Source organism: Lynx canadensis, chromosome B4 (genome assembly GCF_007474595.2).
Source record: "Lynx canadensis isolate LIC74 chromosome B4, mLynCan4.pri.v2, whole genome shotgun sequence".
Classification (NCBI taxonomy): Eukaryota; Metazoa; Chordata; class Mammalia; order Carnivora; family Felidae; genus Lynx; species Lynx canadensis.
In genome coordinates, this window is record NC_044309.1 from 125,299,686 (window position 1) to 125,322,487 (window position 22,802).

At 47.8% G+C, this 22,802-nt stretch overlaps 1 protein-coding gene across 2 annotated transcripts in view; it reads right to left on the reverse strand.

Annotated features, from left to right (window-relative positions):
* Nucleotides 1-1,560: 1,560 nt before the first annotated feature.
* Nucleotides 1,561-22,802, reverse strand: part of NUAK1 (NUAK family kinase 1) — a 72,810-nt gene continuing 51,568 nt past the window's right edge. For both annotated transcript variants that reach the window (XM_030320433.1, XM_030320434.1), the window contains 4 exons: nucleotides 20,958-21,023; nucleotides 11,561-11,680; nucleotides 9,622-9,754; nucleotides 1,561-5,868 (listed from right to left, as the gene is read on the reverse strand). In XM_030320433.1, coding sequence (XP_030176293.1) covers nucleotides 4,715-5,868; nucleotides 9,622-9,754; nucleotides 11,561-11,680; nucleotides 20,958-21,023 — 1,473 coding nt within the window. In that variant the 3' untranslated portion in view covers nucleotides 1,561-4,714. The remainder of the gene's footprint in view (nucleotides 5,869-9,621; nucleotides 9,755-11,560; nucleotides 11,681-20,957; nucleotides 21,024-22,802) is intronic.

Sequence of the window (22,802 nt, forward strand, 5' to 3'; positions counted from 1 at the left end):
TCCCGACTAATTCACAAATGAAAACCAGCACAGGGGCTGGATGGGGAAACTAGCGGGTCGTGACGCAATGCACATTCCCAGTCAGGTGGAGACGAGCACCATAAATTTTCCTTCACTAGGAAAATAATTGTCATAATTTAAAAACATTGACTGCCAATTCCCCCCCCCCCCCAATTTCCCACCGGAACTAGACGGTTGTGACAGCATGGGGCAGGTTTTGTGACATGAAACCCTTCGTCTGAACTTTCTGGTCTTCATAGAGCACTACTGTTGCTCTGCTTCCATGCCCCAAGCTTTGCATGATTCTGCGGATTAAAAACATCTTCTCCATAAATTTCAATAAATTGGCAGTGATTTTTCTGCAGTGGAAACATATTCTTATTTAAAATTGCACGTCATGGCATGTATCTCATCTGGGGACCACCTGTCAAAGGAGGCGGCCATTTGTAATTAAGGGTACACAGAGTCCTAAATGATCGCAGCCAGTCCACGTTAGAACCTGACCACATATGTTTAGCAAAACACCACACTCCCGGGACCAGGATTGTCCTATGCCAATGGGCCAGAAATTAACCCTGTAAAGCTCTGTTTTGAAGACCCCAGGGCCTTTGCATATACTATTCCCTTTGTCTAGAATGCTCCCTCTTCATAGAACTAGTTCTTCTTCCAATCTCTTACCAAATGTCACCTCTTCAGAGATACCTTCCCTGACTATTCTTTCTATAAAAGGTACCCCCTCCCTTAATTCTCTATCTCTGTACCCTATCCATATCCTTCATAGTAATTATTACAATCTATAATTTGGGTGGGTTATTTGTTTACTTGTTTATTATTCATTTTCTCACTCCAGTCCAGTTTGAAGGAACCGGGCCAGTAGTCTCTTCTGGAACCCAGAACCGAGACTACCTGCAAGGTATGGGGTAAGTCATAAAATCAGGGAGAAAGCAAGGTTACAAAAGGAGGAGAAGAAGAAAGCCGGTGTGCAAAGAAGGGCAGAATAAAAGGGCCTGGAGTTCTCTTGGCTCCTACTGCTCCAGTTCTGGTTCCAGCTGCATTTCCTTCTCCAAAAACTTCAAATAAATTCCCCTTTTGTGTTTCAGCTAGCTTGGGTGGGTTTCTGCTACTTACACCCAGTCTGTCACTTAATTAACTCAGAGGAAAACAACCAAATAAAGAAGCAAGGTCCCAGTTCAGTTCAGTTCATTGCAATTTATTTAATTTAAAAAATAAAAACGGAAACAAAACAAAACGAAAAATGAAAAACAAAACAAAAATCAGTTTCCAATGAAAATACACACACTTTGGGTGGTTATCCAGCTTTTTCCCCCCTGTAGGCTGTTCTGGGCTCAAACCAATCAAATGAATGAAAACCAATTTTGACTGGAGCCATAAAGCATGTTGCACCAATTAAATTACACCAATATATTATTATAATACCTTTGAAATGCCTTTCAGACCAATAAATAAAAAAAGACAAATTCAAATAAAAAAGTCAACTTTTTATTACCAAAAAAAAATAGAAATTAAATAAAAGTCACAACACGGATTTAAAAAAAAAAAATGTGCAGTCAAGTTTCTCTCTCTCTCTCTCTCTTTTTTTTTTTTTTTTTCTTCTTCTAGGAATGATACCATGCCAGTAAATCCCTACAAAACATTTCCAGTTTGGCAATAAGCAGTCAGTCGATCATTCACATTTGTACTCAAGACAGCAGGCCAGAGCAACACTCACCTGAATTCCCCACCCCCCGCAAAGGGCTCCCCATCATCTGAAGAAGCAGCACCTTATAACAGGGATGGAAAGTCAGAGAGCACTTAGCATTTTCATTTCGCCTAGGGTCTTGAAGCACTTCCTGAAAACTGATCATGCCTTAAAATTTACCTGTAAAAAGAAGTATAATTCTACTCCTTTGGCAGATGTGTAAACTAAGACACCGAGAGGCCCACAGAGGCAGGGAAAGGACCAGGACAGCTGACATGGATTCTCCTGCTTGGTCCACCAGGTCATGAAAGTGTCTCTCACCTGTAAATTCCATGGAAATGAATCGAGCATGACTTCCTTGGTTGGGGATTGACTGGTAGGGATGATAGGACTTAATCAGGAAGCAGGGGAGCTGCTCGTCAAGAGCTCTTCTCTCTATTCCAAGGTTTTCCTTGAAAGGACACAGTCAACATGGCATCTAGAATCACAGGACGTTAGCAGAATGTCGGAAGCAGGCAGGGCCTGAGAGACTGGCTAATCCACCCCTCCAGCCCTCGCTGAAGGGAGAATTTAGCCCTCAAAACACTGCAGGTGCCTAAGGCCATCGACTGGTTAGCAGCACAGCAGGACTCAGCTCAGAACCTCCGCCTCTGAGTGGAGGCTGTCTTTGCCACAACCCACTGTTGGTGTTTATTGACAAAAGAGAACATGCAAGTGTGGGGCTTTGGGGGGAGGGGGAGAAGCAGAGTGATGTTCCTTAATAGTGTCATTTTAGAAGGAAGGAAAATATTAAACAAATGCAATCACTTGGCAAAAGGAAAAAACACATCAACCAGTAGGTAGGCGCTATACCTTCGTAGGTGTCATACCTTAAGTCATACTGACAGCCACCAACTAGGCTGGCCGAGCTGCCACGCATGACGGACCAGCAGTGTGGCAGTATAGGCTGTTTAGAAAAGGTTGCATGAAATGAGACATGGAGTGGGGAGCTCACAGGCTGCAGGATGCCCTCCATGCACCCACACATCCCCCACACACAATTAGCTATCTACAGATTTTTTTCCCTTTGAACCTATACTGGAGTTCAGGAAGGAGGCGGCATTGAAGGAAAGAAAATCGAGAAGCTTCCCGTAATGCACCACTCAGCTCAACCTGAAGGCATGCACAAGCCACAACCCCAGAGCTAGCGACAGGGGACAACTGGAGCCATCTCCTCAAGAAAAGGGCAGTTTCATTCCAATGATTGTTCTCAGTGCCTTAAGGTGAATTCTTTCTCATCTCTTTATGAACGACTGTCTATTGGTTTTCCCAAAAATACCCCCAAGACTAGTCCTCCTTATATATCTATGTGGCTACCAGAGGTTGGCCATCTTGCATCAAAGGGTTCAATTTTCCCAGGCCAGTAGGATCTGAAGTCATCCCAAATTCCCCAAAGAAACCACGAATTCCATACCCAGTATCTGAAGATGTCCCACTGTGAGACTGACATCTTACCACCGGCAGTCTGGGGGTCCAGAAGTTAAATACTTAGTTATATTACTTTTTAACCGAAGAGTCCTGCTACACCTCTTTCCTACCTCCTCCAGAACCATCTGGATGGCTCCTTGGGAAATGTTCCCTCTCCTGTACGCTTTCTCCCAACCCACTCTGCTCTTTCAACACCTTATTCATTTGAATGGATTCAGCTTTCTTTTCCCCCAAAGCCTAGGAGTTCAAACCCATGACAGAATACTTAGATATGGGCGGGGGGGTGGGGGGGGGAGAGGGAGTACCTTCTGCCTAACTTCCTTTTCTCATCCAAATATCCCACCAAACACGAACTCCCTGGAAGCAAACTCACCTGCCTCTGCGGATTCCACACTCGGTGGATGGGAACCCATCTTCTATTAGTAAACAGGGTAAATGGTTGAGCCCGTGACTCCTATGGCAACATCACACCCAATTCGTGCAGGTGAGAACCCCAGAGGCAGCATTCCAGTTAACAGTGAGATGTTAAAGAAAGCGACAAGTTGCCCCCTTGCTGGTGAGGATCAATTTCCATTCATCTGCCCAAAGACCACAGAGGGTCCCGAGCTCAGTTACACACCATGGTTTGACCTCTGATGCCACCAACTTTTTCCCTGTCCATCCTCGGAAGGCTGTGCTGAAGAGCAAGGCAGACATCAGGAAAGAAGTGGCAGACGGCAAAAAAAGCCCCCAAATCACCACGGGCTGACTCTTCTAAGTCCTTAGCAGTGTTCAGAGCATTCTCCTCTGACCGAAGCCCTGTCTTCCATTCCAGGTAGACTAGCAAATTAACAAAGGTCACACTAGCGGCATGAAGGACAAACACAGAGCCCACAGGATGCCTTGACCCAACACTCCCAGGGCTGAGCTGGGTCCAGGATGGCGACTACGTGGCTTGGGCACTACCACCCTCTCTTTCCAATCCCATGGCACCACTGCGGTTCAATCACGACACTCCTTCCCATTGTGCCTAGGCGACTCGAACCAGCACCCCCAGCAGCCACTATCAACAAATCACTGACTCAACTTCAGGTTGCTGAAATCTACTTGCTGACCCCATGCAGTCAGACCAAGCCTGCCAATGGGAGGAGGAGAGAAGCAAGCTCTGAGCTCACCCCAAGCAGACGGCCCCAGGCTCTCTTGCCCCTCCTCCAGAAGCATTTGGATGATGTTTAGGGAAACGCCCCCGCTCCCATATGCTTCCTCCCCACCCTCTTAGCGCTGGCCACCACCACCTCCCCCGGACAGCCGGTCCTCCGAGAGGTGCTGCAAAGTAAATGCCAATTCGGACCCAAATTCTGACTGGCAGCTGGCAGGACTGGCAGAGAACCCACTTCTCCCTTTCAGGTGCTGGCGCAAGGCTGCGGACTTGGCCGAGCAAGATGGTACCAATCCTTTTTCAGTCTATCATCATGGCCAGCAAAGAGGTAACCAGCTCACAAGCACAAGTCATTGCTCCCACTCCTCCCCCAAAACCCACCCACAACCCACCCCCTGCACCCTGGGGAGCTAGTTAAGCTTGTTGCAGATCTCCAGCGCTTTCTTGTAGACCTGAGTCACATCGTCCATGTCCACGAGGAGGGAGAAGCTGCTGTCTCCCAGCCGGTTCCGGTACCGCTTCAGGTACTGGGGCCGCGGCCGGTTCTGGAGCCCCTCAAAGTCCTGGATCTGGAGGAAGTTTTCAGCAGAGACGCAGCTGCGGATGCGCTGGCGGGCAGGGCGATTCTCCTGCAAGTCCAGCAAGTCGAAGGAGTCGCTGGACAGGACGCTGTCGTCACTGATGACGCTGGAGGGCCGGCTGTAGCTCCGGGAGAGGCCTTCGGCGGGGACGCCGGGCTCCAGCAAGGATTCCAGTGTGGGCATTTCGGGGCTGACGAGGGCCGGGTCCATGGTCCCTGCTGAGTACTTGCTGCTGTGTTTCAAGATGCCCTTCCTGCGGCAGGAGAGGCTGTGGGAAGTGCCCCTGGCTGGGTCTGGGGGGCTGGGGGATGGGATGCTGCTGCCCAGCCCATCATTACTGTCCAACAGCTCGGAAGATTCGCTGCGCTCTGGGGACGAATAGTACCCCGACTCTCTCTGCTGGGTCTTCTTCAAGATGCCCTTCTTGGGCATCGTGGCCGACTGCTTGGGGCTGAGTTTACCCGGCACTTCTGCCTCGGGGGAGCTTGGGAGGGGCACACCAGTCCGACACAAGTCCTGCTCCATCTTGAAAGCAGAGGGCAAGGCAGGGCTGACCACGCCTTCGATGAAGCCCGTGCTGTGGGAGCGATGTTCACTGTTGCTCCGCTTCTTCAGGATCCCTTTGGGCCTCTTGGAGCTCAGCTTGGATGGGCTTTCGGGCACCGAGTCCTGGCCAGACTGGGCAAAGTCATTCTCTTTCTTGGACTTTTTCAGTGACCGCTGCCGCTCCAGCATGACTTCTGAGGCCCCGGGTTTGGCCAGGCCCTTCATTTTGGCTTCAGCCTCAGCCTGCAGCCCCGTGGAACGGTGATGCCAGTCGATAATGCGAGCCAAGAGCGGTGACTCGGAGTTGTGCAGTGCGTCACAGTCACAGACACTGCTCTTGTAGCCCCAGTTCACCCACCAGTGGTTGGCGATGTCCTCAATGGTGGCCCGGCGATCGGGGTTCACCATCAGCATCCACCGAATGAGTCCTCGAGCGTCTGTGGGACAAGAGAAGAAGAATGATACGTCGCACGGAAGCCTTTGGCCTTGACGGGGCCACCACTGTAGGGGTAAGGAGACCCCACCAGGGAATGGGAGCCAATGTCTTCCAGACAGTACATCAAAAGCATCATCAGGACGCAGAACCACAGGCCAGTGCATTGTCACATCTTGGCACGTTTTTCCATAGAAATAAAGGAACGTCCTAGAACTACCAAGCTCTCCATTAGCTCAGATCTTCATTAAATGGGGAAGTCCAGGTAACCAGAACAGATTCCAGACCCGGCCCCAAGCAGGCCCCACCATTCCTTCGGTGGCTATCATTTTACCAAAAGGGAAAACAGGTGGAGGTTACCGAGGCTTTTCTTTCGACCTCCAAGGTAGGCTCGTGGAAACACACCCTGCTCAAGGTCATGGGGAAAGTGTATCCGCATGAAAAGGAAACTGAGGGCTGAGATGGTGAGAAAAAGGCTCCTCATCAGAGAAGGAAAGACAGAGAAGGGTGGAGAGGGGCTCACATCTGGCATACCTAGGCAGGGAGAGGGGCCATCCCCAAGGCTGGCCTGACCCCGGGCCTTGGCCAGGTTCTGAGACCCACACCCAGTGACCTCACCTCTTCTCCCTCTCTGACATAAGCTGTCGCCTACCGAGCTGTCAGATCCGAGAGCTCATCTAGATCTGCTATCTGCTTATAGCCTGGCTGAGACATACCGTGTGCAAATCTCTGCTGCCAGACGATTAGGGGAAAGGCCCAAAGGGATGTTGAGGAGGCCACAGGAACCAACTGACTCTCACAGCTTATAAATTGACTTTTCAGATCAAACTGTGCTTCCCCCAATGGGAGTTGAATTAGATCCTGGGAAGGACCTAAACTTCCCAGGCCCCACCTCCCCCTCAGCTGCTTGTGTAGGCTAATGAGTAGCTGGTGGGGGCCAGGCAATGAGACCAGGGGTGAGCGACGCCCCTGAAAAGTAACAGGATGATCGTTCCCTTCAGACATTCAGGAAATATCTTCTAAATTCCTGCAATGTGCCAGGAACTGTGTTTGTGTGTTGGTTAGCCGATGAGGCAAATAAGACCACCGTGAGGGTCACCTGGAAATTTCTTAAAAAAAAAAAAACAAAAAAAACACCAGGCTGGCCTATTTAAATAAATAAATAAATAAATAAATAAATAAATAAATAAATAAGCATCTACATATATACATATATGTATAACACAGTAGTCAAGAGTCAACCCTCATTCTTCACAGATTCTATATTCTCAATTCTCCTGCTCACTAAAATGGATTTGCAACCCCAAAACCAATACCCGGCCACTCTCCCTGTCATTTGTATACATTTGCAAAGTGGCAAAAATTTGAGTCACCCCCAGCCTGTATGTGTGTTCCCAGCTGAGTTCGAAGGAGGCGATGACGCCCTGCCTTCTTGTTTCCACCCTCATACTGTAAAAATGTGTACTTTTTACAGCCTGTAATAGTCCATTTTTTTCCATATTTTTGTCCTTGTTTTTTGGTGATTTCACTGTGTAAAATGCCCCCCCCCCCCACCATAGTGCTAAAGCACTGTCTATGGTTCTTAAGTTCGAGAAGGCTGTGACACACCTTATGGAGAAAATACGTGTGTTAGATAGGCTTCATTCAGATAAGAGTCATAGCGCTGTTGGCTATGAGTTTGATGTTAATGAGCCAATAAGATATTTCAAATGAGGTGTCTTTAAACAGAAATATACATAAAACAAGATCATATGCTGATCAGTTGACAAAAATATTGTGACCAGAGATTGAACCCTGTATTTCCTCTCAGAGTCGTGCTTCAGTATTCACTACCTCAGTGCTCAGAGCAACTTTGTAGAACGTAACTACTGGGAAGAATGAGAATCCATTGTGTGTGTGTGTGTGTGTGTGCGTGTGTGTATAGCATGTCTATCTATGAAGGTCTGTGTTAACTACATTTCAAAGATGTGCACAGACTTTCCATCCACACATGACCTTCTCCTATCAAGGGATGAAGCTTATGACCTTGGCTGCTTTGACCCACAGAACATGGCAGAAGTGACATTATCTGGCTTCCCGGTGCTGACATGAAAAAGGCCTGGAAGCTTCTTCTTTCTCTGTCTTAAGAGCCCTGAGCTGTCATGTTAGAAGTCTAGGCTTCCTCCTAGAGAGAGAGGCCTGGGGAGGGACTTCGTGGAGGGGAGCCCACGTGGAAGGGCAGTGAGCAGGGGTCATACAACCAGACCCAGCCAGGTGGCCATCTGAATGCAACTGTAGGAGAAACCCAAGCACGGCCAGGAGAGCTCTAGCCAACCCAGGGAATCGAGAGATACGGTACCTAGTTGTTGTTTAAACCACCGAATTTTTTTTTTATTGATTACTCAAGATTTTATTTTGTGATTCCATTTTACTTTGATATGAGAAGAAAAATCAGGAATTGAATTAGATTTGTTATCCAAAGTAGTAAAACAGATCGGAAAAACTTCATGAAAGAAGAAACATTCAGAATCCTTCATGACCCAGCTCATCTATTTTCATCCTAAACATACAGAGAAAAGAGCTAATTCAGAAACCACTAGCTGGATGCGTTTTGATAATTCTTCGTGAGTAAGAATATTAGAGACCCAGCTCCTTCTAAACCCTTACATAGCTACTATTTCTCGAGGTGTGTATAGTTCTTCTCTCACTTCTGATCGGTAACTATAACTCATGAGAGAATGCCTTATTTTATAAGAGTAAATGTCCCCTGCTTTTGTATATTCAGCTCAGCTGAATTTGTTAGTGCTATCTCTTACAGGACAACTGGTGAGGCAAAAATTTAAAAACTGGATATATTTAAGGCGTATAACATGATTGGTATACATACACATGATTAAATGATTACCACAGTCAAACCAATTAATTCATCTCCTGACATAGTATGTGTGTGTGTGTGTGTGTGTGTGTGTGTGTGTGTGTGATGAGAGCATCTGAAATCTATCATCTTAGCCAATTTCCAGTATAAAAAAGAAAGAAAGAAAGAAAATAAACCACCAATTTACTTGGAGTGGTGGGGGCAGGGGTAGAGTTGCTATAGCAATAAATGATGCAATAAATGATGCCAAGCGCCATACCACATGCCCCCGGGGCACAGCAGTGAAAAAGAGCGGTTGCCACCCTCCTGGCACTGAGTCTAGTTGAAGGTGGTTTATATGACTGCATGGGCTAGAAAGGACTTCATAGGATAGCTCTTCCAAAATTAAAAAAAAAAATTTAATGTTTACTCATTTTTGAGAGAGAGAGAGAGACAGTGCGCATGAGTTGGGGAGGGGCACAGAGAGACAGACACAGAATCCAAAAGCAGGCTCCAGGCTCCGGGCTGTGAGCACAGAGTCCGATGCAGGGCTCGACCTCATGAGCCATGAGATCATGACCTGAGCCGAAGTCAGACGTTTAATCGACTGAGACACCCAGGCGCCCCTCTTCCAAAATTTTAATTAACAGTGGAGAGACTAAATCCAAATGGTAAGGGACTTGCCCAGGTTTGCGTAAGCAGGACTCTCAGCCTGCCTACTGTATAGAGCATTTGCTCTAGAAATTCCATTTGGGAAGGTTTGGGCAGAGCAGCGTTATCAAGCCAGCTTTGCCAAAAGGCAAAAATCTGAAGAGGAAAAACAGGAGACTCCTTATAGGCATTCAAACAGAAGCAGCAAGTGTGAGCAAAGGCAGGACAGCCAACCACTCCCGCTCGACCTCTGACCCTCCCAGGGCACCGCACCTGAGGGCTGCGTGGGCTCCCGGTACTCTCCACTGCTGATCTGCCGAATGAGGTTTTTGTGATCGAAACCATCGAAGGGCATCGTTCCATAAACGAGGGTGTAAAGCAACACGCCCAGGGCCCAGCTGTCCACCTGGAGCAGAGAGACGGGGTATACAGGAGCTCAGAAGCAGGTTCCAGGATGCCTTCCAATCCATCGGCCTCACTGCCTGTGAGCAGCCACCCACAACGACCCCAGGAACCGAACATAGCCCCTGGCAGACAGGTTCCCGCCCGCAGCCTGACAACTATAGGCAAGGCAGCTGTGGGCTGCTTCAGAGCCTGACCTTTCCATTTCCAAAAGAGACCGACAGTACCAATCTACGTGAGAATTTTCTTAAAAAGATTATCTTCTTGGATCCTCAGTATAATGTGAAATAGGTAAGGCCTGGATTATATTCAACCCCATTTGACAGATGAGACTACTGAGGCATAAGAAAGCCAAACGATATTTCCCCAGAGCCCCTCTCTGCCAACGTGATGGGTACAAGACTGGGCCATAGGACCCTTCACTCTGAATCCAGGAATCAATTCCTTCCTGCACCTTCTTCAGATGGGTCAGGGGCTAAAGACTCAAAAGCTTACGAGAGCCAGGCACGCAACAAACATGAACAAAGCAAGAGAGAATCTGGGGTACGACGTGGAGCACTGGGGACGGAGACAAACTGTAGAGTGCATTGATCCACCTTACAGAGGCAGCCTCCCCTTGGCAAACTGCTTCCACATAGCCAGGCGAGCCCAGCACTGCCAGATCCTCTGGTTTTTCAGGAGAAGTCAGAAACTGGACTTTGATGTGAAATCTCCCAATTATTAAAGGTTTGGTCAATTTTCTTTTAGAAAGACTAATGTGGCCAAATAAAGCCTGCTTGCTGGCCAGATCGCAGGCTGCCAGCTTAGAACCTTGGAAAGAGATCATCGAAGATCAAAGAAGCATTTATTACCTCTGATAAATGTAGTGTGTCAGGTTTTTAGAGTTTCATAAATTGAGTCTGATGCTCCTTCCTTACACTCTTATTTTAGAAAGACTTTCTCTTCACTACAATTGGTAGGGGGCCTTGGCATCCTTCTTTCACCCTTCAGCCCTGCCTTCAAACACTCTCAAACAGATAAATATTTGGAAGGAAACATTTCAACCCACTGAGCAGCTGCTATTTAAGGGATAACCAGCGGGTGGATCTCTCCATAAAGAGAACCTTCCTTTTAAAGAGAATAATCACTCACAACTCACGCATTTTCAAAATAGCATTTACACATACGCATCTCTCACAGTGGCCCTGAGAGCCTTTAGGCATATAAAGAAATAAACACATTTCTCGTGAATTAGAAGGTGCAGTTAAAACTGTAATTCCTTAATCAAAAATACATGCTGTCAAAAATACATGCTAAAAGACAGTCACTGCAGAGTTAGGGGTTTGGGGCTTTGTTTTTTGATTTGTTCTAACAGGGAAAAACTAAAAACAATCTGTCTAAATCTAGGGAAGTGATTAAGTTATGGTATATTCGTACAATAAAACATGTCTTTGTCAGAAACTACGCTTTTAAGTAATAACAAATTTAGAAAATGTCACAATATGATTTTAAGCTAATAAAAAGCCAGACACACATATGTATACACATATACATAATGACTGCAATTATTTTTTGAAATGCAGAGATCTACATTGGAAAAAAGTCTAAAAGAGAAGTCACAAAAATGCTAAGGTAACTTTATCTTCTGGATTTCTCAAATTTTCTCCCAGGTGTCTACATTATGGCTTTTATAATCATATAAGGAAAAGTCTTCTTGCGTGGCATGCTTTTTTGTTTGTTTGTTCTTAAGTATTGCTTAGATCCAATTCTCACCCTCCCTCCTCCCTTTCCTCCCCCACCTCCACCCCCCACGCACCAGCAGCTTGCTCACCTCTGGCCCCCGGTAAGGTCTCCCATTGACAATCTCAGGAGAAGCGTAGAGCGGGCTCCCGCAAAACGTTTGCAAGAACTTGTCCTTCTGGTACAGGTTGGAAAGCCCAAAGTCAGCAATCTACAAAGAGAAGCAAGGCCAAGGGGGGCCTGTTAGTGTCCCAGTGAATGTCTGCATTAGATCATCTGAGCACGAGGGCGCCTGCGTGGGTCTGCGGCTGGGTCACCATTCTCTCTCCGGTCCTTAGTCTTCATAAAGGAAGGAGTCCACAGGACCGGGCCAGGGACTCCCAGCTGCAGTCCCTGCCACCCACCACAACTCTGTCACATCCGCCCACTACATGCTCTCTTACTTACTCAAAATTACTCCCCACGTGGCCTTTATCTTCACTGCAGTTTAGGCCTGCCCTGAGAAACACCCAGGAAATCACTGGCTTGATGTTTCTGATGCACAACGAAGTACACAACTATTAATCTGGAAACCGCCCATCTGTGGCCCAGCTAAACTCACTCTGCACCCACAGAGCGTATCACACGTTGGAAAACCACGACCAGTGCCGCTGATACCCCTGCATTTTCATCTGCCCGCACTCTGACCAGAACCATATTTTGCCAAACCTTGTGACCCTAGATGAAACGGACCCGGAGCCCTGGATTTTGAGTCATTGTACAATCAGGCCAACCTCTGCCGCCAGCCCTCTGTGCGACATGGAACAGGTCCCTTAGCTACTCTGAGTTGAACCACCAGAAAATGGGAACCCAGGATCCTTTCCTGTTCTGGATCACAGGCTTATTGTGAGAATTAAAAAAAAAAAAAAAAAATCAATCAATCCAGATGAGAACATGAATGTAAACCTTAAAGTCTTCAAGCTCCACGCACATGTTTTACCCAACCCTGGTTCTCTGGTATGGCACATCCCTTAGAATCACTGTCTTCTGTCCTGGTTTCATTACCCTCTATGGCAGTACTCTTCTCTGTGTGTGTACATGTGTGTGCATCATGCATAAATATATACATCACATAAATACACACCCATATATACAGATAATGTACATTTATGTACGTATATATACACACATGCCGTATATATAACTTCCCCTTGCCTGTGAGACTCCAGTCCCTGAGGCAGGTTGCATGTTCCACGTCTTCCCTCCCCACCCAACGAATACTTGTCACGCCAATAGGCAAAATGTTTTGAAAAGCACAAGGTAATTAATAGAAAAATGAAGAAGGTGGAGGAGGAGGTGGAGAAGGAGGGAGAGAAGGGGAAAAGGAAGGAAGGAAAGAGGAAAGAGAAGAAGAAGGGGAAGGGGAAGGAGGGGAAGAAACTTGCACCACTTACTGAACAACCTCCAAGTATCGAGCACTGTTCTGAGCACTTTCCCCTTCTCTAATCTCATCCAAAACCCCATTTACACAACAATGCAAATGTACTTCATGCCACTGAACTGTGCAGCTAAAAAGATGGCTAAAGTGGCAAATTTCATGTTATGGATATTTAAACACAATTCTTTAAACAGATGAGGAAACGGGTTTAAGGAGACGAGGTGATGCATCTCAGGAGAGCTGACTAGTAGGCGGCCATGGAAACCCCGTGCCTCTAAAGCTTCAGTCCACTGCGTGCACAAGACCACCCCCCGATAATCTGCAAGCTTCACCCCAGCCTTCCGAGCTGAGCTTCTGCCATTCTCCAAGCCTATTTCCATTTGGGGCTTATAAATAGGCTGAGTGATTCACATGCCCAGAGCTCAGCCTGGCCCCAGTGGCGCTGAGGCTCTGTCTTGAATGCAGCCCCCAGAATAAGGCTATTTTCTAAAAGTTGTCCCTGAATGAATGAATGGAATGTCATTGAAAGCAGCTGGTGTATAACCACGCTCAGAAAACACATTCTCTGGGCTCACATTGCACTTAATTGCCCTGAATTCCACTTTCTTATCAAGGCCTCCGATTTGCTTGCAGGAAGTTGGTTGGAAGCTTATGAAGTGTGCCCTGTGGATCAGGAAAGGAAGGGAATGGCTGGATGCCCTGGGGCCTGCCCCGAAGTCCCAGGGCTTCGGCCTCTGCAACTGCAGCCAAGGCAAGGTGCAGACACAGCGCAGTGTGCGTCCTGAGGAAAACATATCCCCTTCCTACCCCGCGATGTCCACGGTTGCCAAATACATGCGTGAGAGGCACCCACCACCATGGCGTGCAAATCCCTGCACGCACACACTCGCACCAGACTTCTCTAAGTCTGGGCGCCCTTGCTTTCTGTGCAGCTGTCCTGAGAAGCATGTTTATGTTAGGGACCCCTCCCGTCCTCTCAGACTGATGCTTATCAGCCTTGCCCAGTAAAACTGTCATTGCCACTGACAGAAGATTTATAGAAATGTAGATTAGCCCCGTGTTCTTGGCACTTCAACGGAAAAGAAATATTAATCAACACACACACACACACACACACACACACACACAGAGTTCTTAAACCTTGAACCACCTAAACTTAGGCTCCAGCTCTAAGATTTCATACCATCGGGAGTGTCTATCGACTATAAGAGCAGAAATGGCCACTGGTTAAAACTTCTCAAAGCCTCAATTTCTTATCTGTAAAATGGAGGTAGGGAGGTGCCTGGGTGGCTCAGTCGGTTGAGCAACCCGCTCTTGGTTTTGGCTCAGGTCATGATTTCAAGGTTCATGAGATCGAGCCCTGTGTCAGGCTCGGGACCAACAGCAAGGAGCCTACTTGGGATTCTCTCTCTCTCTCTCTCTCTCTCTCTCTCTCTTCCTCTGCCCAGCTCATGCTCATTCTCTCTAAAACAAAATAAAATAAAATTAAAATAAAATAAAATAAAATAAAATAGTTAGGAACAGTACCCACCTCCACAGTGTCATGGTGAAAATTACATGACAAAAAGTATGTAAAATGCTTAGGACAGACATTGGCACAGAGTTGGGCCTCCATAAATATTTGCTCCCCACCATTAAATCTGTATCCATAGCTTTATCAACCTCATGATATTCAAAACAATACTGGCTTTCCAGTTCAGGAAATTATTTAAGGCCCCTTTTCCAAATTAATACATTTTTTACAAGTGAACGGAACAAAATAAAAATATGAAGTAAAATAGCACAGAAGATACGAGGGAAAGGCAGAAACCATGAAGACAGTGTAATAAAAAAAATCTGGGAAATTTGAAAAACCTGAAATTTTGGAAATAGTGATTTTAAACATAATAAAACAAAAATAACCGAATTAAAGTCGTATTTTGCCGACACATCAGTAACTTTTGGAGAAGGTAACTACTTTGAATTTTTTCTGGTGATGGGCTTGTTCTGCCCCGTATCGGCTCAAAATCACGTCCCCACACTGGGCCAATACCCGTTCAGCCTGGGCCCCAGAAAAGAATCTGAGAAGACAACACGCAGGTCCTTAATTTTTGGAGTTTTTGTTATTATCAAGCCATTCTAGAGGGATGTCCTGCTGGATAAAAATCAAAGGTAGAAAGATACGGTAGGAAGTGATTATTCACATTTCCAAATAGCCTCGCTACAACACAGATGCACCTTGAAGACTCCCAGCTAAGTGAAACAAGCCAGACACCAAAGGATAAATATTATATGGGTCCACTTATACGCGGTACCTAAAGGGGAGGGGCGGCGATTAACCCTGGGTCTCTGTGAATAATCGCTGCGAGCTCACAGGATGAAAAAGGAAGTATCTGCTTGCCGGTGGGTAAACGCTGGGGGAAAATGCTGAGGAGGAGGGTGTTGGAAGCAATGGTCTGACGGTCATTTGCAGTGTCTAAGAGGAAGTGCAGCAGACTGGACAGATCAGAAGAATCTGGGGCTGACCGTGGACGTGGCACTAGTGGGTGATGGGTGGGACCTGCCACGTCACTCAGTTTCCTCACCTGCAAAACGGGACTAATAATAGAACCCACCTCGGAAAGCTGCGTGAGAGAGAAGAACAGGCACGAGAAGCCCTTGGAATAGTCCTGGGACGACAGACTCTAGATTACAGCCGTCATGATGTTGCTGGTGGTTTCATCTGCTTAACAATTGTTTGCTAAGAAACAAACCCACCAAAGAGCCAAAGGGAAATTACCATCACCCACTTCTGGAATAGGCATGCCCAGGGTGGGAGGCTGTTCTGCACGACGGGAGAAGTAAGGGATGAAGGGTTTGAAGGTTTGGGTTCAAATCCCAGCCCTACCGCTTACCAGCACTGAGTTTAGGCGGTTCGTTAATCCTTCCCTGCTCCACTGAGGTCCGCAGGTCGGCAGCTTCCGCACCAGCTGGGAAATGACCAATCCCAAGTGACCTGGGAAAGCTCTTAACTGAGAGCACCTCCGAGAAGCAGCTTCTCAGGGGATGCTAATGAGCAACCCATCGCGGCTCACCACACACTCGACTGGGGCGTCCCTACACAGCTGCCCTGGCCATAATGACTCCGGCAGCCTGGCCGGTGGCTACCAACAGCTCTTGGAGAGTCCCTCCCAGGAACAACTGTCTACAAGCTGCCTGCAGACAAGGCAAGGCAGACTGAAGCAAAGGCCAAAAAAGTGCCCGTGTGTGATGCTCGCCTAGATTTGGGGCAAAATTGGGTCGTAGTGGTAGAAGGCAGAATTTATCAGGTGCCTGGGTGTTTAGAGTCCGGCGGCCTTAGGTTTGCAGCCAGCCCCATTGCCAATATCAGCTGCAGGAACCTCCTCATCTGTAAAATGGGGATAATCAGACCCACCCCAGTGGAGACATTCTGAGATCCAAATGATGTAAGGCATGTGGCAGGTCCGGCACAGGACTCCGGCTTCTAGCAGAGGCTCAATGAACATCACTTTCCTTCCCCAGCCTCCGTGCGCTATTCTTGTGCTTGCTGCTCCTTCCCTGTAGAAGGCTGTCAGCACATTTCTATCAAACTCCTACCCATCCTTCAAAACCCAGTTCAATCACCACTGCCTCAGCAAAGGCTTTTTGGTCCTTTTATAATTAACAGAATCACTACCTCCTGCTCCGCACTTCCAGAGCACATTATACGGGCACTATGAGGCACACAGCAAGACCATCTGGTCTTGAAAGGAGGATCAGGGAAGGCTTCCCGAAAGAAGAGGCATTCAAGCTGAGACTGAAAGGAGGGGTAGGCAAAGAGCAGTGGGAAGAGCATTCCAAACACAGGGAACCACGTGTGCAAAAGCCAGATTGTCCTCACCACCAGACAATTACATTCTATATCTGTTCGTCTGTTGCTTGTGTCCCCAGCTGGAATTCTAGGTCAAATTCAGTACCTTATCTTCCTCACTCACCTCTATATCCTTCTCATGGCTCATTATGCTGGTTTAACAACTGTGAGATTCCGAGCTCCGAGAAGATAAGGACCTGGCCCTCTGGTTCACTCTTAAATCCCAGCATCCAGCACGGGGCCAGGTACACAGTAGGAACTTAGTACATGTCTGTGGTCGAATATGTACTGCCCATAGGACATACTCAATTTGCTCAACAAGTAAGTGCGGAAATAGATGAGTGAATGCAGCCACGCACGGAGACACGCGTATACACAAACACACACGTAATTGGGTGAGTGAACAAATGAACAGATTAATTAATGCACAAATGCAGAGTTCTCACACGCATGTAATCAAAGCCCAGAGGCCATATCCTGAGCTGCCCCATTTGGCCTTGTGAAGCCTCAGAGATTTCTATCTCAGCCCTAGCCATTCAAATTTCTTTTCTTGTCCGCAGCCGCTTTGAGTCCATTGTCATCAGGGGCAACAGGCCATCTCCCCTATGCCCCTCTACTCTGAGCCCTGGGAGCTCACCAAATTCCCAGCCCTCTTTGAGGAGGCGAGCTGACCCCAGTGCTTGGACCTCTTACTTCAAGGCATTTTTACAGGACCCTTCTATGGGAATTGTCAGCATTCCATTCTCCCAGAGAGTGGGATGTGAATCTGGCCCATTTTTATTAATTGCAAATTACTGCTATGCCGGGCGTCTATTTTAGTAGACATAGGCTTACTCCACAGAGGCTTTAACAGGCCTCTCCGCAGCACGGAATGCAACCCAAAGAGGCACATTGCTCTCATTCTTTCTGCCAACAGACTATGTGAATATTTTTAGAAGCCACGCCCTCTCACAGTGGCCCGATAAATAATTTCCAATGCCAGATGTGCCCTTTGCAAATCAACATCAGGCAGAGAAGAGGGGACAACGAGTTACCTGGCTCACACCAAAGTGCAGCGGCATGGGTCACATTTAAACCAGTAGCATGCTTGGAGGCTTCCGGGGCCAAAGCCCCCCTCCCCCACCCCCAGCCTTGGAATCCCGGAGAAGGAATCGGAACTGAGGCTAGGGAGGCACCAGCGGGGGCTGTGAGAGGGACCTGGCTGCTCTTATCCCGCTGGCTTTCTCCCTCCAGTCCAGACGCTGATGCCACGGGCTCTCCAGAACACGGAGGCCGGTGTGTGGTCATGTGTCTGCTGCCTCTGCCACCAATGCCCTTTCTAAGTATGTTTCCAGCAAAGTGCTGAGTCAGGAAGAGAAGAGCCAGGCAGATACAGCCGGAAGACAAATCAACACCAGCTGAAACGTATTGAAAAAAAAAAAAAACCTTGGGAGTGCGTGTGAAATGATGAAAGAGAATTTGCCCAGAAGTCAAACATGGGAGTTGTAATCCTGGCTGTCATCCTTTCACCCCAAACCCAAACAGCTTAAGGGTACCCGCTGTGTGGCAAGTGCTGGGCCACACTCTGCAGAAACAGAGACACAGAAAGCCCACATGGATTCACTGCACATGATCATGGGCATGTCACCTAGACCTCCTGGGCCTTCATCATGCAAACAAGGGGGTCAGAAAATGACCCTCAACGTTCTTCAAGCTCTAGGATTCTCAGATCCTAGCAGCATCCCTTGAACAAGCAGAAGGAAAAATTCGTGTTGGGGAATGGGAAGGTTTGGTTTCTGTGCGGATGGGGGGGGGGTGCGCGCATGGGCCCACGCTTGTGTGTTTCACCTTGGGCAATGCCAGGAGTAGAGATTCTTAACGAAAAGACAAGGAGAAAAAACATGACCGACAGTTCAATTTTATTAACGTTCTGTGCATCTGCTATTCACCTACACAAAGGACAGGGAGCGCAGACTGAAGGGCTCAGTCCTGGGAGCCTTGAGGCCCAACCCCACTGCCCTATGGCTCATTTGCATGAGCCATTCCCCTGGGCTCCTGCACCATTGTTCCCAGAACAATTGCCTTCAGAATTCTAACTATTCTTCTCCTCCATTGGGAAATTCTATGACTCCATAGGAAGCTATGTGCCTTATCACTTCTGGGACTATATCATGGGACCAAGAGGTCACATTGTCCCACAGAAGCCAATCCCCAAGCCAGAGGCTCACATTCCAGGCCTTGTAAAGACTACATTTCATTTCGAGAGCTCCCAGGGCAGGTGGCAGGACGAATCGCTGAGAAAGTTACCAGGGTGGAAGGCACAAACCCTTAGAAATGTGTCCCTCGGACAAGAACCCAATTATGTAGCCATGGCCTGGCCACCACTCCCCAGGACCCAGGCACCTTCCCAGCAGCTGACTCCCTGTTCAACGTCCTCTCCGGTGGCCAACCATTTGCACGGGTGCTTCGGACACGAAGACCTGAGTGCCAAGTGCTCTAAGTACATATGGTCTAAAATGCTCACATTTGCCATGGACTCCCCAGGACTGGGCACAAGGTGTGGCACATGGTAATTGCTCAGGAAGTAGTCACTGTAAACTTGGACAAGTAGACAACAACCCCCAGAGACAGGACCAGCATCCCTCCTGGACAGACAAGGAAACTGAGGCTTAGGCAAGTACTTTATCCAAAATACCGCCATTAGTAAGGGGCAGAGTTGCAGTTCAAATTCAAATTCCAGGCTACCCAACTCCGAAGCCGCCGCTCTGAACCCTGACTCACTGCACGGTGCTCAGCAATGTACGAAGCTACACACGGGGTATCTTGCTTAGTCCTCAAAACAAGCCTGTGAGCATCACAGTTACCCCGTTTTATAGTCACAGAAGCAGGATGAAGTGGCTTTCCCGATGGCAAACGGCTAGTAAGCGACGCAGGACAGAATTTCCCAACCACACAGTCAGTGCTCCTACGAGAATAATCCAGCCACTTTGCCAGAAAGGGAGAGACCTTGAGACTGCACCGCCTGATCCTAGGAAGAAATTGTTTGACCAATTGTTCCCTCCTTATTCTGTGGACTAACACAGAAATGTGTGACCACAGTCCACTACTCGCAAAAACAAGACGTCACCCTAACATGGCTTCTGGGAGCCTCTCAAAGGATGATGCTAACCCATGGTTGCCACCATGATCTGCAAACAGAATCCAAACTCCAAGAGAGGAAACAGTCTCCCTGTGATGCACCCTCTCAAATGAAAGCAACAGCAACAAAAAGAGGGGACGATGCGAGGTCATTCCCATGCTTTGTCCCGGGACCAGGGATGAGGCACTAACGTCACCAGCGGCCAATTAGAGGGATCCCCTGGTGGCGGGAGTACTGAGGCCATTTCATAATGAAACCCATGCGGCGGGCTCCGTTTATTTTGAAACCGTATTTGCTTATTTTGCAGACGTGATCAAAAGGACATTCAGAGAGCTCCGCAGGAGGCACTTGAACCCCGTTGGCCGGGAGAGCTTCAGCTCCAGCGGCAGCCAGCAATAACACTCTCCGTAAAAGTACGGCCATCCCTTGATGGTATGCTCCTTCCCGGCAGCACAGGCCATCATCCTGTCCGGCAGCTGCCCGGTCCCAAGGCTGGCTACGGGGGTGGGAGGGTTGGGAGGGCGACGGAGGCGGCATGGCAGTGACAGGAGGGTGGCAGGGAAGGAGTTCCAACTCTTCCATAACCTGGGACCCTGCTGGCAACTCAAGCATTCAGGAGTCACGCAGACATGGGCTCACACCCCAACTCCACTACTTACGGCTGTGTCACCATGGGTTGGTTACCTAACTTCTCTGTGCCTCACGTCCCTATCTGTGAAATGACGTAAATGACAGTGCCCGTGTCACAGGGTTGGGAAGATTAAATGGAAGTGATATCAGGCAAGTTGCATATCAGTAACATGTGCAACCTGTTACTGTCCTAAGTGTTTTTATGGCGATGATTATAGACCATGAGCTTCCTGGGGACGGGGACTGTATTGTAGTCATCCCAGCGTGAAAATCAATGTCTGGCATCCAGTTGGAGCTGGAGAGATGCTTGTTGAATCTCAGTGTTCGAACTGAACTGATGGCTTAAGCCCCATGACTGCCTGCACCTGCCTGCCAGGGCAGGACCCAGCAGCCGCCTGATGCCTGACTTCTGGGCTGCAGCCTGGGGCTGCTTGAGCCCCACCAGCCACAATCCCCAGGCTCCGTATTATCAATCAACGAGACACGAGCTTTACCTTAATATTGCAGTTGTCATCAAGCAGTATGTTTTCCAGCTTCAAGTCCCGGTGGACCACACCGTTCTGAAACGAGAACACAGGCAGGGGACTGAATGGGATGGCTGGGATGAGATCAAGAAAGAGGGAGCAAGAGCCGGGGAGCAAAGGGAACGATTTGACAGATTAAAGAAATGCACCAGCCCGGTGGTCTTCGCCTCCAACCTTCAGGGCCTTTCTCACTGTCATGAAGCTCTCCGCCAGCCAATGACCAGGGACAGGAGAGCATTAGTCACTTGCTGTGTGGTTAAGGGAAAAATGACTGGAATCCATTCTCCCTCAGAGCCTGTAAAACAGCAGGGGGAGTCTTTGTCGGAATGTAATTCCACTGTGTGAAAGCAATATAGTCGCAGGCAGGCACAAACAATGTCTGTCTGTAGTGTGCTTCCCAGGGAAGAAGCAGATATCTCTGTTGGAGACTCAGAAAGTGGGGCTCACAGACCTGGCTTGTCTGTCTGTCTGCCTGCCTGCCTGCCCAAGGCTGGAAAGGGGACTTGCTCAATCTATTCTGACCCATGAAACTAATCCAGATCTGTTCAGAGCAGAACAGTAACACCCCCATGGAAATTTCCTAAGCAGCTGGGAGGGAAGCTTCAATAAGTCCCTCTCTGCTGGCAGGACTCAGGTGATGGGAGGCGGTGGGAGGGGCCAATGAGACCCTAGCCACTGGACTGACCAAAGCGGGTCCCTGCCATCCTACGTGACCTTTCCATTCAAGCCAACTCTGGCAAGGCTGGACGCTGAAGTGCAGTGACAGGCTGCTAGCCTACAGAGGGTGAAAAGCAGTCATTAACCAACAGACTGCTGGTCTATACAGCAGTAACAACTAGTACTCATGATCCTTTGTAAAACCCAATGATCTTTTAAAGACGTGGGTGGGCGTGGGCAGAGAGGTGGAACTGAGACAACCAGCTACATTGGGCTGGGTGCACAAACAGCAGGGAGTGAGTTTTTAATATCATTCGGCATAAAGGGCATTTGCAATCGAAGCTGCTGTTGTAAGCAAACCAACTGGCTAGAAGTTCTTAGTGTTTCATTCAAGATTTCTTTAGGGGAGCCTGGGGGGCTCAGCCGGTTAAGCTTCAGACTCTTGATTTCAGCTCAGGTCATGATCTCACAGTTTGTGAATTTGAGCCCCCACATCAGGCTCCGTACTGCCGGAAGCTTGGGATTCTCTCTCTCTCCCTCTCATTATACCCCTCCCGTATGCACTCTCTCTCTCTGTCTCTCAAAGTAAATAAATAAACTTAAAAAAAAAAAAAAGATTTCTTTAGTTCAGAATCTGCATGTTTATAGTTGGTGCTTTATTGTTTATTTTCCTTTCCATTTGACAGTTCCTAATATCCTCAAAAGCACTGGCTGAAGACACAAAAGTTGTATTTCTGCTACGCTTTTTCTAACACAAAACTTCAAGGGTGTGTTTTGAATTCAGAAATATACAAACCAAGGCTCCTGGAGGAAAGATACGAATACAAGCTACCCCATTTTTCTCTAGTTTTAAATATTGGGAGGAGTTTGATTTATGTTATTGCATTCTTAGTGTTCATAGTAAGATGGAATGAGTCTGATAAAGCCCCATTCATACAAAAGCCTAAGTCTTCACCCATTACAAATAATGAAAATATGATCTGTAGTGCTTTAAGACGATGCCTGATGATAAAGCATAAAATACTGTTTGATCTGATCGGTGCCTTTGGAGTCAGCAAAGTGAAGTCCAACAGTGTTCATGTGGATTAAAGGTTTTAGATTTGAATTATCAAATTTTTTTTCAAGTTTTTTAATGTTTAATTTGAGAAAAAGAAAGAG